The sequence below is a fragment of the Amphiprion ocellaris genome, chromosome 8 (genome assembly GCF_022539595.1).
Source record: "Amphiprion ocellaris isolate individual 3 ecotype Okinawa chromosome 8, ASM2253959v1, whole genome shotgun sequence".
Lineage (NCBI taxonomy): Eukaryota > Metazoa > Chordata > Actinopteri > Pomacentridae > Amphiprion > Amphiprion ocellaris.
The window spans coordinates 28,889,818-28,905,880 of NC_072773.1; the positions used below are offsets into that span (position 1 = coordinate 28,889,818).

Sequence of the window (16,063 nt, forward strand, 5' to 3'; positions counted from 1 at the left end):
AACATTTGTCCAGCAGTTTGAGCAGGAGAAGGTGAGCTTCAGAGTAGAAATGAGGAGAAGGAAACCTTCTTGACCCATGTGGTGAGGTCCTGTACCAAGAGTTTGAGCAGGTTGTGAAGAGTCTGTAGTTCTTTGGTCTGAAAGCACAAGAAGAGTCAACTCATTAAAGGAGAAAACAGGAGATATTGTTGGTTCTTCTGTCGCTCTGCAGTTTCCTTAGACTGAATATCAAGTTTATATTTTAAATGATTTCCCATGTGAGCCAAGAAGACTTCAATAAACTCCCTCCATCCCCCGGACACAACATATTTTATTATGATGTTAAATCTTTTGTTTTTTTGAGTTTTAATCATAGTTTTAACAGTTTTTTTCTCTTAGCTTGTTTAGTTTTGTAATCTGTGTGAAAGGTGCTAAACAAATAAAGTTGAATTGATAAACTGAATAACTGACTAACTCATGATTGTGACAACAGAAGTATTTTCATTGTGATTTAAGGGTTTGTTTCATTTTTAAGGCTGGGGTTAAAATCATGACAAAAAAAAGATTAAAGAAATAAACTACAGTAAAAAAGCAATTAAATCAAAGGAAAAAAACATTTAACATAATAAAACTTTTAAAAAGAAAATTAAACATTAAATACAATTAAATTATATTAGACAAAATACTCAATTAGATAATTAAACAGAAGATACAAAGCACGTAATTATGAAATTAAACAAAAATTTTTAAACAAAAATATTAAACATTAAAGATTAAATATTTTAGATAATTAAACATTTAAAAAATTAAATTAAACAAGAATATTACACGTTTAGAAAAATATACAACATTTAATTAGATTATTAAACCTTTAAAAGTCAAAACATTTAATTAAAAAATTAAATGTTTAATTAGAAAATTAAATCTTAAAGACAATAAAACTTTAAATAGGAATTAAACAGAAAATACAATGAAGCATTAAAAAAGAAAATTAAACATTAAAAGCTGGTAAAACATTTAAAAAGAAAAACCTTAACAAAGATTTAATCAAAAAATTATTTATTGGGAAAGAAAAGGAAATTTTTCAAACAAGCCGATAAAACATTTGAAAAAACAACGATTAAACATTAAAAAGACAAAACATTTCGAAATCAGATCAGACATTAGAACAGAATAAAATGTGAGAAAAGAGCAAAACTAAACATTTAAGAAGAATCAAACTAAAGATAAAATCTTTGAAAGGGCACCAGTTAGACTTTAGAAGATCAAATTAAACAGAGGAGACAATAAAACGATCAAAAAGAGCAAAAACAGATAACAGTCTTAAAGGCTTTTTCTAGTCTGAAATGAAAACATCAAGTTGTTTCTTCAAACATTTCCTCTTTCTATGTTCTTGGTTTGATTGCGGACAGATTTACTAAGAACTCATTTCAGAAAACTGCTTTCCAGATAAAGTCTACTAGTAGTTGAAGGCATTTATCAAACTAATGTTACCTTCTGATCTCCACAAAATTTACTGTTCAGTGAAGAGAATCAAAGTTTGTTCAGGATTTCTAAAAAACCCACAGGTGAAGGTCTGAGAAGAACTCAGATGGATGGTCTAAATGTGAAATCAAGACTCATGGTCACAAGTTTTAAGGCTTCTGTTAACTAGAAAGTTCAAACTAACAGAGAAGTACTGAGAAACTTTAAAATTTCAGTCCTCAGACTGTCTAAAGGTTCAAACTAACAGAGAAGTACTGAGAAACTTTTAAGATTTCAGTCCTCAGACTGTCTGAAGGTTCAAACGAACAGAGAAGTACTGAGAAACTTTTAAGATTTCAGTCCTCAGACTGTCTGAAGGTTCAAACAAACAGAGAACTACTCAGGAACTTAGAAGATATCAGTCCTTGGACTGTCTGAAGGTTCAAACTAACAGAGAACTACTCAGGAACTTACAAGATTTCAGTCCTTGGACTGTCTGAAGGTTCAAACTAACAGAGAACTACTGTGGGACTGAGAAAATTTCAGTCCTCAGACTGTCTGAAGGTTCAAACAAACAGAAAACTACTGTGGGACTTAGAAAATTTCAACCCTCAGACTGTGTGAAAGCTCAGGTCCTGAGGACTCGGGAGGTGTGGAGGCTTTGGAAAGTCTTGGAACTGAGGGTTCAACCCTCCAGCACAAAGGCTGAAGTCCCACCTCCTGAGAAAAACGTTCGAGTCGAGACTCAAGTTAAAAAAAAACGAAAAAAACGAAAAAAATAGATGATAAATGCGCAAAAAAAAGTAACATTAGTATCTGAGCGAGTAGCTCAGGAGGATAAGAAGAAGACTACCAACTGGAAGGTCGCAGGTTCAAGACCCACCACCGGCCTTTTTCTTTCTTTGTCTTAGTCAGAATTTTGAGAAAATCTAAGAAGTGTCTGGTCTTGAACCAGCGACCTGCAGCTCCATAGGCAAGTCCTTAACTCACTGAGCTACAGATCAGATAAAAAGAAATAAATTCGTCGTCCCTTTGGCATCGTAGTTTCCGAAGTGACCACACAGGCGGAGCCAAGGCGGAGTCTGGGTGGAGTCAGGGCGGAGAGTAGGCGGGGAGGTGGGTGGCGGCCTCCCCCCTCTACTCCCCCACCTCCCCCCACCGCCCACCACACCTTCCCCCGCCCGACACGTTCTTCGAGTCTCCACGAGTTCTTCGAGTCTCGACAGGTTTTCCCGAGTTTCTGGAGTTTCCACCAGGTCCAAGGCAGAACAAGTCATGAAGAGGTGTTGAAGTCGGCCAGGATGGAATGACTTTTTACAGCGACTAGAAGGAAGACCACTAGAAGAGCAGGTCTTTAACCACCATCCATAACATCCATGGAGTCGGCTCCAGAGAAATGAAAGGAGGTCAACTTTTATCAACCTCCATCCAAATGTTCAACTTGATATCTTTACTTTGACATTTTTAGCACCACAAACCTTTAGTATCACACTTTTTTTTATCATTTATTAGGACTTTAATGGAATCCACCAGCAGATTTTGTTTTGTTGACAAACTTTATTCTTGTCGTCGTGGGACTGTAGTATTTAAAACTGTTCCTTCTATTTGACCTCATGTTTATTAGTTTTAGTGGAGAAAGTTTTAAATGTCAATTAGTCTCTTAAAAACTAAATAATAAATTGGATTAGTCAAGAGGTTTAAATTTCTTACTGTCATATTTTAAATATGACAAAAAAAATAAAAATAAAGTCTTGAGACAATTTGACCTGTAATTGGCGTTATATAAATAAAATTGAATTAAAATTGTATGTGTCTTGTAATGTTGGAGTAATTCAGCCATATATGTTAGAAAACACATTTTCTTTGTCCATTCATCTGTCGTTTTCTCCACTAATTCATTTCTTGTGTTGGTTTATAAAATGTCAAGCCCAAATATATCCAGTTTACTGTCATAAAAACCAAAAAGGTTTACATTCATGATGCAGGAATCAGACATTTTTTCACTTTTTATCTTAGTTTAGTCAGAAAGATAGTTGATAATGTGTGAATTGTTGCAGCTTGTGAGCCGTAGAAGGTTTTAATCTTTGGGGCCGAGTGTCAAAAAACATTTAGAAACCAACATCAACAAAACACTCAAAGATTTGAATATCATTTGCATGACAATGTCAAATTAAAGGACATTTATTTCCAATGTAAATGTGTGATATTCATCCTCTGGAGCTTTCTCTTCACGTCTTCCACCTGGACTGGTTTGGTCAGGAGCATGGGCAACAAACATTTGAAAAACTGCACTTTAACATCAATGAATGACACTGAAGATTAATCTCTACATAAATGAGACTGAGTCTGGATGTGCTGCTCTGTCATTAACTCCTAAGTTTAGGGAAAGTTCAAACAAAAGAGGACAGTTCAGATAAGACTTGAGAATGAGCTTATTTTGAACAAACATCTCAGACTTTCTGAGCTTCAGCACCTCTAGCAAGATATTTTAACAACAAGCAACTCAAGAGATCCAGAAGTTGGAGAGAGTTAGCTTTAGCTGAGCCAAAGTACATGTGGGATGCTAACCTAGCAAACATTTCAGACTTTCTCTGTGAATTCTGAGAAATAATTTACTATTTAATGACAGAGCTACACATCTTAACTCAGTCTCATTAAAACACACTCTAATTCAGAGTCATCCATCCATATTAAAGTGCAGTTACCCAAAATGTTTGTTGCATGAGCTCCAACAAAACCTGTCCAGGTAGAAGGCCACTTTGACAAACAGGAAGTGGACGATTCCAAGCAGATTTATAGAAGGGGGAACCAGACTGTACTAAGTTTGGTCGAGTATAGAGGGGTGTTTTGTGGGTTTTTAAGGTTGATAATGATTATTAGTGAGACATTTGGAGTAGATATTAATTTACAGTAAATGAAAGTATTTAAAATCTTGGAGTTAAACTTAGAAGAACACAAACTAACAGAAAACTGTTGAAACGTTTTGGTTGTCATTATTGGCAATATCTTAACTAGCATAGTGTTGTTGTCATTTGGATTAGTTTTTAGTTCACTAGTAAACCTTTGCATAAGTTAGTTGGTGAAACAGTTTGTTTTTTAATGCATTTGAGCCATTAGATGTGCTGTGCTGGGTAATATTGGTGTGCGGCAAATAACAAAATTCAACTACTGTAGTGATGCATACGATAGCAGAAACTACTCAACTAAGAGAAATGACAATCCATCGTTACTTTAATATATGAAGGTAGTCTGTCTGGAAAATTTCAAGAACTTTGAATGTTTTTTCAGGTGCAGTCGCAGAACAAAACATCAAACACTGATGTGACATAAAGCAGGCTCTGATGAGAACCACTCCAGAAAAGTAAGATTAAAAGTTATCTCTGCTCAAGAGAAAAAAAACAACTTTAGAATTACAAGCCTCAGAAATGAGCAGTACCTCAGATTAGAAGCCGCATATTGTAAATGCTTCCCAGAGTTCGCATGTCAAAATCACCTGTTTTGAGGAGACTGCAGTAATCAGGCCTTCACGGTCAAATTGCTGCGAAGAAATCACTACTGACGGAGATCAAGAGGAAGAGAACTGCCGGTGCCAAAACAAACAAGAAATGGACATTTAACGAGCACGGCTGACATGACAGTCTGTAGCGACATCTCATTTGCTCTAAATGGGACCAGCATTTGTTTTCAACAGGACAATGACCCAGAACGTACCTCCAGGCGTTCTGTTTGCTCTCTGACCAAGAACAAGAGCAGTGATGGATTGCTGCGTCAGATAGTCTCCACAATTACCCGACCTAAACCCAATTGAGATGGTTTGGGATGAGTTGGACCACAGAGCGAAGGAAAAGCAGCCAACAAGTGCTCAGCATATGTGGGAACTCCTGCAAGACTGCTGGAAAATCATCCCAGCTGCTCACCTCATGAAACTGGTTGAGAGAAAGCCAAGAGTGTGTGCAAAACATAGGTGGCTACTCTGAAAAATTTCAAATTCAGAACACGCTTTGCTTTGTTTACACTTTAGTTTTTTTTGCTTACTACATGAATCCAGATGTGTTATTCGATAGTATTGATGTCTTTAGCATTATTGAACAACGTGGAAAATGGTAAAAACAAAACAAAGAACAAACAAAAATAATAAGGTGCATCTATTTTTTAACTGGCAGAACACACTAGGAATTAGGTAAAACCCTGAAGACATGAGTTCATTTAAAAAAAAATAAGTTTTTGTGTGAAATGCCTATTCTCCTGGAGATCAAAATGAACTCATTAAAATAATCATTCAGCAATCAAAGTCAAGACATCTTTCAATGCAGTTGTTGATGTGAAGCCTGACTAGCGCTGATCTGCATTTAAAGTATATAACTGTAAAACTCAACTCTCCTTTCTTTGAACCTAGTGCACAAAAAGGAGAGTAAATACAATCCAGTGTTGTGGAAATAAACTCCAGGAAGACGAAGAGGAACTAAAAGGTTTAGTGAGACTGTGGAAAAATGGTCCCCTAAGACAGTGAGGATTTGGAAGGCGGCACCAGTTATTCTGTTCCATAAAGGTACTGATCCCCATGACTTAATTTCATAATTGCCTTGCTGCGTTAAAACCCTGGAGCCCAACAACTCTTAACACTTGCTTTTTCTATGTAGAGAGAAAGAGAACATTTTACAGTCTCTGCAGGGAGGGTTTAGTTTATGTCACAGCACAACAGCTGCATTATGTGTAATTAGCAATATTGTTAAAATTGTTAATGATAATTAACACTGAGTTGCATTTTTATGGACCCATCTAGCATTTGATCGTTTGATCGTAATATTTTATAGGTAGGTGGAAGAGAAAGAAAGGAAAAGTGGGGAAAGGACCCTCCAAGCCTTTTCAGCTCTGATTGTTGGCTGGACTTTCTGAGGCAAAAAACACAGCAGGCAGGTACACATGCAAACTGCATGATGTAAAATTAGAACTAGTTAATCAGTCCCTTAATCAGATGGCTTCAGAACTACCCCTTGTTTAGAACTCATGCAGTAATGTCTAAAGGTTTCTACATTAAACACTCTCACATTGTATAATATTGTATGTATGTTACTCGTGAGTGTGTATCGTGGTGCAGTGTGCTTTATCACAAGTGATAAAATTCTCACTCATTATTGAATTATATGAACATGTGGGATAGTCCACCTTACCCAACAGATTGGTATAGTATATATATTATTTTTATTTGTCTATAAGACTCAAATTGCATGAACACAACTTCCTACTTTCTTATAAATGCAGTACTTACAGTGTCAGGTCACCGGATATTTTTACATTAGCTTGTGTTTACACTGAGCTCGGAAGAACTGGTTTCAAATGCTATGCCAAAATGAGCTGCAAAAAAGTGAAACTAATATCTCCCATTTCATTTCATTCATTTTACATTCCCAGTTATTTGCAAATGTACCTGTAATAGCTTTTCTAAATGTGAGATTAATGCCTAACTTGTGAAGGAATTTTCTGTATTACAAGTTTATTCTTCTATGCTGGACTCTCTTAATAAAGAGATCACACTCTCAGTGAGGATACCTGTTGAAATAAATTGTTAAATAAAGTTTAAAATATGAGGTCCAGTGTGAAGTGGATGAAATAAGATTCACTGAGAAATGGAAGATATAACACTCTGGGGAGAAAATAAGGTCCATTGAGAAGTAAGGGAAAGGGGGTTCAGACCAAAAGTGAATGAAATAACATTCAGTGAGAGGGGGAGGAAGTCAAATTCAGAAGTTTAAGTAGAGGACTCATCTCTGCTCTTCTAGTAAACAAGGAGAAGTACGCCACAAAACCATCCTAGGAGATGTTGATTTGTGATTTGGGTTATGCAAATGTGCTTAATTCCTCTCACACATTTTCTAAATGATGGTGGGATGTCAAGAGGATTACTGCAATTCTCTGCACTCAAAAATGTACAAATTAACCATTTCTTTCTTGTACATATCCTAGTATGGACACACTCTTGTCTCCACTTTCAGACTTGCTCTTTCTATCTGTCGAATGTTTTGGGCCTCACCTGTTTGTCTTCCCTCCGAATCCAACTGTATTTTGGTTTCCTCTTTTCCTCTCTCAAGTTAGGGCACACTGCAGGATTTATAGATTACACAGCTCATTAATAATACTCATTGCACACCCACTAAAAAGCAATATAAAGTACAAACACTCATGCATCCACCCACAGACACGCAACCATGCACACACATCCACACACAATGCCTCCGAGCTATGACTAGTTCATGTCCTGAGAGCATTATAGCCCTTATTATTTTTAATTACAACACAGCTTATCGCTGTGGAAATGCAACAGTTACATATATGAGAGTCCTAACCAACTGGCTCCCCAGGACTCTGAATGCAGATGTTGAAAAACAAACAGATGGTGTCGCAGCCTCGACCACAAAACACACATCAGCGTCCAACATTACCCCACTGTGATGTCATATCCTCTAAGTGCTCAAGAAAGTTAGGCTGAGAGAAAGCAGGAGTACCATATGCATGAAACACACAAATGTACACACAAGTATAAACATCTTCCTGCAAGTGCACACGGACACACAGATCAGAGATAGAGAAAGAGCATGTCATGGCGGTTAGAGTTAGGGAGAGCAGGAGGACGTGTCAAGAGCAAGCCTTCGGATATTCCTACGGTCACGAGGGTAATAATGGGTGAGAGCAGGGTGAGGAAGGGGGTGAGAAATGGGGTGAGTGGGGGACACTGGGGCATTTAAATGTCACATTGTTGTAGTGATTTTTCTTTCAGGGCCTGTGGTTGTAACTTTAGCCTTTCTTTCACTGCTCTGCTATGCAAAGTAAGGGCGCTGAAGTCCCAGGGCCAAGCGTACACGTAACATGCAGCTCATCAGCTCATGTGCGCACACACACACACACACACACACACACACACACAAACACATGAACGACAAACCAACCATGGCAAATACACACATACACTACAATGTTGATATACACTGTATCTCAGCGTGTTTATTCAGTGTGTACTGCAAGAAAAAAACCTGTGTATGTGTTTGCATGGCAAAAGCATGCAAACACATACACCCTAACACACATGCACACACACACAAACATACACATACACTAATGTGCCAATAAGAGCAGCCATTTAGTCCTGTCCACACTGAGTTCATAGAGGGTTAGCGAGAGCAGCTCTCCAGCTGGGGTATAAAGATACAAATCAAACATGACAGATGGACACACACACACACACACACACACACACACACACACACACACACACACACACACACACACACACACACACACACACACACACACACACACACACACACACACACAGACTTCTATAAAAGTTTGATGTAACCACATCATGCCCAGAGACGCCATGTACAGAAAAACACTGCATCAATTATCACATCAACGTTCAGCCTTCATCAGCACAGCGGGATTTATTGCAGGCAGTGGGGAGCCAACAACCCCAATAGTCCCTAACTCATTGATCGGTCCTCCATCCAACACAAACATGCTGATGCTGATGAACTGTGATCCGAGGAAACTCTAAAGTGCTCACAATACTTACAGTGGTTCTCAATCCCAATCCAGTGCAGAGACCTGGGGACAAACCGAGGCTGCGAGCCAATGGCGTTGCTTGTTTTGAGCTATGATACCGTGAGACCACCTACTCTGCTACAATCAGCCCGCCTTTTCCCTCCGTTGCCTCCCTGACCTCCAATCTAACTTTCCTCGGTTACCCTCCCCTCCTTCCTCTTTCTTCACTCCTGACTGTCCATTCTGTTAAGCGGGCCCACACTCTAAAAACAGCCTGGGTGCATTTGAGTGGCAGAGGCAAGGCAGGGGGGCTCCTGGGTCTCCATTTAGCCACTTCCTGTTTAAGGGAGCCAATAAGTATGCCCCTCCAGGCCATTGCTCAGCTTGCCATGTGTAAGCAAATGAGGCTTTTTGGTGGACCCGATGGGCTGAGGGAGCTCAGGTTGCAGCTACAAAGACTCCGCTGAATATGCTAATGTTGAAAAATCTCCCTCAGCTTGTTTGCACAAACACAGAATGGAATGCTAAATATATGCCTATGATTTGTTCTGGTTTTGTCATTCAGTGTGCGGCTGATGAGAGTAAGCTACACGTCTGGGAGAAAATTAATGAACTTCAAGCCGGTGAATTATGTGCACTGCTTTCCCCAAATACATACTGTTTGCTAATCCTACTCAGAGCACAAAAACGGCGAAATGTAGTTTCTCTTTTCTCACACTAGCTCTCGCTCATTTTCTTGTTCTTTCTTACACACACACACACACACACACACACACACACACACACACACACACACACACACACACACACACACACACACACACACACACACACACACACACACACACACACACACAGAGTATTAGTACAGCTGGCTGTCAGGTCCTCGATCTCACCGAGAGGTCCCTAAGTACTGAAGGCTTTTCTTCCTGTCACAGCATGGGGTAGACAACTAATTCTGTATATATGTGTGTGTTGGGAGTGTATGTTTTCAGCTGGCACCTCTCAACCTTGGCAGCGGTGTGTCTCCTAGCACCCACAGGAACAAATTTGTCTTTGGGGTTTGGTTTGCTTTTCGTCTCCGATGTGCGAGTGTGCGGGTACATGCATGTGTGGGTGAGGCAGTCGAGAGGTCTGGTCATTATCACCACTACAGCCAGCGAGCATGTGGCCAGAGCAGCCGGGGAAAGAAGGTAAAGGAGGGTGAGGAAGGAGGTAAATAAGGACAGAGCTGAGGACAAGCCGCTTAGGGGGTGAAAGTAATCACATCGATGACAGCGAATGCTCAATCCACGCAATAAGCCATTTAATCCTATTGAGCGTAGCGAGGGCCATCCTAAAAATGCATAGCGAATGCGTTTGTCATTGTTTCTCTAAAATTAGATATTCACTGCAGTAACCCCATCCTCTACGCAAACATGAGAATACATGCAGGCAGTGCGTCGCAAGGGTTGAGATGTTGCTAGTCAGCCTGTGGAATGTCGACAGAATTGTGTGTGTTTTCCCAGCTTGTCTTAGCTTTGCCATGTTGTGGTCGCCGGGCCTGTGTGTGGTCCTGGTGTGGTTCAGCTGCTCAGAATCATTTCCATTTAAACATATCTGTAGGCCTCAAAGCAAACCACCAATGGTATCCACGCCATTGGAGGTAACAACAAAAGCGTTGCCCTCTGTGTGACCGCCAGTGTGTGTGCGCACATGCTGTGTTCATCATTGTGTGTTAATGCATGTTTGAGATGGTGTGTGTGTGTGTATGCGCCGATGTTTGAATGTGTGAGTACGAGTCCGATTCACTGTCATCTGTCTTGCGGCATATTAGCAAACAAGATTTCTCATGTAGTCAAGATAATGGCGAACAAACAGAGCTAGAGTAGTGTGAGTGCTGATGGATTGGTGTGTTTTGAACTGCAGGGCCCCTTCAGGGTATTGTGTCCAAGTGATCAGTGACTCCTCTCTCAGGGGTTCCTTCCCACCTCAAACAGCAGCACAGATTGGATCACTGCGAAGGAATGTGGATGCCTTTTTTAAGAAAATATCCTCAATGCTGTTTGTATCCCTTGTTCTGCTGTTGAGTGTATCTCTTCCGATGAACACAGAATATTGAACTTGCTTGTACAAGTAAACATTGTTTTCCCTTTTATTCAAGTACTTTGTTTTGCAACTAGCTTACGCTCATTGTTACCTGTATGCATATAAGCCATCTACTGTGGAAAATTCAGAAAAGAGAGTCTGCATGCGTTTATGGGCCTCTTAGCATCTGAATGGCTTTGGTCTCCCCTATCAGTGTGCGGGCAAAACAGCTTACAGAAAACAGAGATGAGCATTTATCACTCACAGGAACAAGGAAGGTGGCAACAGGGTTGCCAGTGTGGCTCCTTCCCACAAAGAAGATTGCTTTCCCAAGTCTGCCTTTTGTACACACACTGGATGCACTTTCCCATAACTCATCTGGCAAACAGGAAGGAATCACAGACCGGATTGTATGCGTGTTGACCCAAAACAGCTCCGATCCCATTATGCAGTGATAAATGACCCACAAGCAAGTCAGAGAGTCTTTGGACCATAGCAAGAGGAAGAGACCTGGGAATGATTAGAGTCAGAAAGTTCTGCTCAAGGGACAAGATCAGTAAAACAGTAGAGAATAGATTAGACCCCTTGGACATTTAGAATTACTTTGTCAGTGAAGGAAAAATGGCGAATTAGTAGAACCCACTGGTTGAGAAGTGGGGAAAGAGAGGGAGTTGAAGCATGTCCCGTTCTTGACCACAGGGACTTTAGTGTTGACACGGAGACCACAGTGGAGCTTCCTCTTGCTGGTACTGACAGGGTCTCTGAAAACGTCTCTGCTTCTTTTCACTTAAACAATAATGCGACGTGTTTGGACATCTGTATGCACAATATCAGTTGCCCTAAGAGTCATATTCTGGCATGGATGTGCACATACATCAGCAAATCCCGAAGGATTGTTTGTCGATTCCTAAACAAATACAGATGAATGTTGTGGTTGGTCTTCGATTCCAGTGTCATGGTCTTCATTGTCTCTTTGTATGGAGGGATAAGCCTCTGGGGCATGAATGACAGAAAGGAGAAATGCCAGATGCACACACACATGCTTGCCACATCTCTGCTCATGTGGAGGCCAAAAAGCAGCCAAACATTTCCCCATAGCCAACCACAAAGAGCAGATACTATTATAATTAATCAAATTTGCTAACAACAATAGAGCAATGTATAAGGATGACAACTAATGGTTCATCTTAATTCTATTGTTCTATTCAGTTGTGCTTTGTTTAAGCCTTTCAACAACATGACTTTAAACAACGGTATAAATTTTAAACATCATTTTATTTCAAAAGTACACAAACAGGACCAATATCGTTCAATAAGGCAAAGCTCAAATATTAACAACCACTCACATCAGAGGACTGAAAATCTCATAGTCACAGTTTATGGGTACCACTTGCAAATCATAAATAAAACTTTTTTTCTTCATATATATATATATATATCTATACTCGAACTTATTTTTTTCTCATCATGAAAAAAAGATTGTTAGACAAACATTTCATTACAACCCCACCCACATATAATCATCTTCATTTTCAGTGTTATTATTATAATTTTTTAAATCTTCAGAATCATTATTGTCCATGAAAAGTCAGAGTGGGCCAGGGGAAGGTGCATCCATCTTTATCCATATGGGTGTTACGTGGCTCTAATGCCCAGTTCCAAGCCCAGCTACAGACCCTAGCCCTTAGCTGCTACCTGAAAGGACTGAACATCGTGGTGTTAGTGTCAGTGGGTTTTACTAGACCACTTGTGCAGTTTTTAAGCTACTAAGTGCATTGTTAGCAATATTACTATGTGTTTCTAGACTCTGTATCTCCCCCAAAATCTCTCTGTGCAGCTCTTGTGATATTGCTAAAGCACCTTAATGATCACTACTTAGCAGCTGTAATACTATGCATTATCAATCCTTTCAAATATGTACCTTAAAGGGAGGTACCATTGGGCTAGGGACTTTGTAGGTGGTGAGTTGAAATTGGGCACAATTTTATACAGGGCAGGAGTGTTTTTTTCTGTGGCATCATTGCGATTTTTTTGCATGCCGAGCCGATCCAATCCAAGTCAAGTTGTGGATGGACAGGCGTGGCCAGCTCTGGTCACCTAGGGAACAGTGCCACGAGTACGCAGAGCAGTGTTGCCACAAGGGACGGATTGAGACTCGCCGCTCCTCCACACTCCATCGAGTTCTCCTACAGACAGAAACAGATATGGAACAAGTGAACGAGAGAGAGTGCTATAAAAGTGAGTGGTGTGTATGTGTGTTTGTGTGTGCAGTATGTGTGTTTGTGGTGAAAATACCTCCGGGTGAAAAGGGTGGCAGGTGTCTGGGCGCCTCCTGTCCTTCTGCATCTTCAATCTCTCACACTTGAGAGATTCATTATGTGCAGCTGAAGTTAAAGCAATACCAGACAATGTGTACACTCTGCAGGAGTTTTCCTGCTGGAGTAGATTTCTTGCTTATAATGGAAAGGAATGCATGCTCTTTGAGTGCATGATGGAAGTAGGTTCTTCTAAAGGCTGGGATAGCTTTTGTGCACAACGCAGTATGCAAAAAAATGAAAAAAGAGACAACTTTAACCAGTGTTTGATGAGTTTTCTTTTGTTGCATAGCAACAGAATACCAGGATTTATGCTACAGTAAGCACTCCACAACAAAATAAACACTGGCAGACATTTATATACAGCGTGACTGTGCTGCATAAAATTTCAAAGAAATGCACATTGCAGGGGAATCCAGCCTGTTTTGTGGTGATGAACTAAGTTATTTCAGACTGAAGCCTCTCTAAGCTTGCTGTGTCTGCTGTTGATCAGTATCCGATCACAGCGTGGGCTGTAACACAGTCCAAACTTATACACATTCACAGACCACTTTGAAACACACTATCTGGTGGAGCACTGTCTCAGTGCCCAGCATCAGATCGTGTCCCCCACAACAATCTCATTTCTTTCATCCACAAGGGGTAGAGGGCAAACAAACTTCCCAAAGCTTTTCCACACATCAAAGCGCTCCATGGTATTCCCATCACGATTATATTGATGGATACACACAAGCTGTAATAATTCTGACACTGTAAGTCATGAGGTGGAGGAGAACAAATCTCTCCATTGAGAAAATAATAAGGTAACAGTATTTTTCTCGGCAGGGGAAAAAGCCTTTCTGGGAAGCTTGCAACATGTCAGCTAAGTAACACAACTAAGCTTAACTTCAAAACCCATCCATCCAGTCGTTTACTCTTTTATTCACAAGTTTTCTGTTAACATCCTACTAAACTGCATGCCATAGATACAGAATACTGAAGGTTTACTGCTGAGTAGTTTTGGTAACGTTTCGTAGCATTTATTTAAGATGTCTGCGGATCTTTACTTTCTGACAGAACTGCTCATTTTCATGCTCCTGTCATGTTTATCTCTCTTGTTTGTATTTCCTTGATCCATCCAGGATATCCTCTCCATGACGCTACCTCTGAATTTTTTGGCCAGTGAAGGATATACATGATTTCGATGGGGTCCATGGTTATTGGCTCAAACATGCTGCAGTCACACTTGTTGTCCACCACCACCATGAAGAGATTACTGCTGGGGATCTGCTGAATCACAAAGGACCTGCCAATCACAGCACAGACAGCCAGAAACAAAAAAGAGAAAAAAAAAGATGAGGAAGGAAGAAGGGAAAGCAAGCAAGAGATGGTTGAAAGAAGTATTGGCAAGTAGTCAAGGTGCATGGGTGTGATGTAAATTTCCATGTGTGTCACAGGATCTGTGTTATGATGTTCACATTCTCCTCTGGCGGTCGGGAGATGTACTAAAGAGACTTCCACTGGATTCATGTCAAGAGGATGAAGTATCTCACCGCCAGTTGTCAATAAACATAGAAAGTCATAGAAAGGCTCACACCAGCAAACACACATATAAAGTACACACACATACGTCTCTAACTCATTCCATCCTCTGGTCTTCCTCATTCTCCTCCCTTCCTTCTCTTCAGGCTTTGTTATATCTTATCTGAGGCGAGCAATGAAGTGTTGCCGAATATAAAACACTCCAAAGGGAGACAAATGGGAACCACACTTTTGTGCTCATAGCTTCCCAAAGGCTGTGTTTTACTGGCCTGAGAAGATCTGGCCTTGCCTCGGCCTCCTGGCCAGTGATTTATGTCCATGGATAAGCTTTATGAAGAAGAGAGGTCGTAAAGATGATCTCTTCTTTCTATCACCCTTTCTTTCTTTATCTCTTTCTTCTCTCCCTCTCTCTCTCCTGCTGCAGCTGGGTGATTTATCAAATTCATTGTGAAGAATTTATCAGGCACGTATGAGAAGACGCTTGTGTGACTGAGTGAATACACATACGTGCAAAAATACCACACACACGGACACACTATCTCAACTCGTGTGAAGGAGGACACGAACAAAGACAAAGACGGAGTAACCTGATAGATCAAAACAGTTAGGAATCTCTCAGTCTTTACTAATTCAATACCATGACCAATTTAATCTGACCACAAACAGCCTCCAATCCCTGAGTAGCACCAACCCACCACACTCTAATACACTTATCCCACCGTGACCAGCCAAACCCAACCAAACCAACCCAGCAAATACACCAAGCCAGTTCCAATCAGGGTGAATTAGGATCTGCTGATGTTTAATAATCCGTGCTCACCCCTGCACAGTGCCGGGCCGATCCAGCTCTGCTCGCTGATAGAAAGCAGAGCAAGTGTTCTTGGAGAAAAGACTTAAACACATCCTGACAGCACAGCTGCTGGCCTTGAACATACTCAGTGCTGGAAAAGGGAGCACCACACTGCATACGAATGCGCAGACAGCGATATGTACAATATGGACAGATACACATGACAGACATGGATGCGCACACAAACACAAATAGTAGACAATTTGCTCTCAACATGGTCTCATAGTGCTGTTGCCTCTAAATTTTGGCCAGAAGGGAAACGGAAAACATTCAACATGTTTTTCTAAGAAAAAATAGAGAATGACAGCGAGACAGATACTCCTCTGAG

The 16,063-nt window shown here is 40.4% G+C and overlaps 1 protein-coding gene and 1 long non-coding RNA gene across 3 annotated transcripts in view; both read right to left on the reverse strand.

The window, feature by feature from the left end:
* Positions 1 to 10: 10 nt before the first annotated feature.
* On the reverse strand, positions 11 to 9,191 carry LOC129349564 (uncharacterized). The gene is made up of 3 exons (XR_008602618.1): positions 9,014 to 9,191; positions 7,475 to 7,542; positions 11 to 137 (listed from the first exon to the last, which is right to left on the reverse strand). It is a non-coding gene; the product is annotated as an uncharacterized LOC129349564 (long non-coding RNA).
* Positions 9,192 to 12,305: 3,114 nt separating this feature from the next.
* cacna2d3a (calcium channel, voltage-dependent, alpha 2/delta subunit 3a) overlaps positions 12,306 to 16,063 on the reverse strand; it is a 122,731-nt gene continuing 118,973 nt past the window's right edge. For both annotated transcript variants that reach the window (XM_055013115.1, XM_055013114.1), the window contains 3 exons: positions 14,534 to 14,649; positions 13,345 to 13,424; positions 12,306 to 13,235 (listed from right to left, as the gene is read on the reverse strand). In XM_055013115.1, the coding sequence (XP_054869090.1) occupies positions 13,143 to 13,235; positions 13,345 to 13,424; positions 14,534 to 14,649 (289 nt within the window). In that variant the 3' untranslated portion in view covers positions 12,306 to 13,142. The remainder of the gene's footprint in view (positions 13,236 to 13,344; positions 13,425 to 14,533; positions 14,650 to 16,063) is intronic.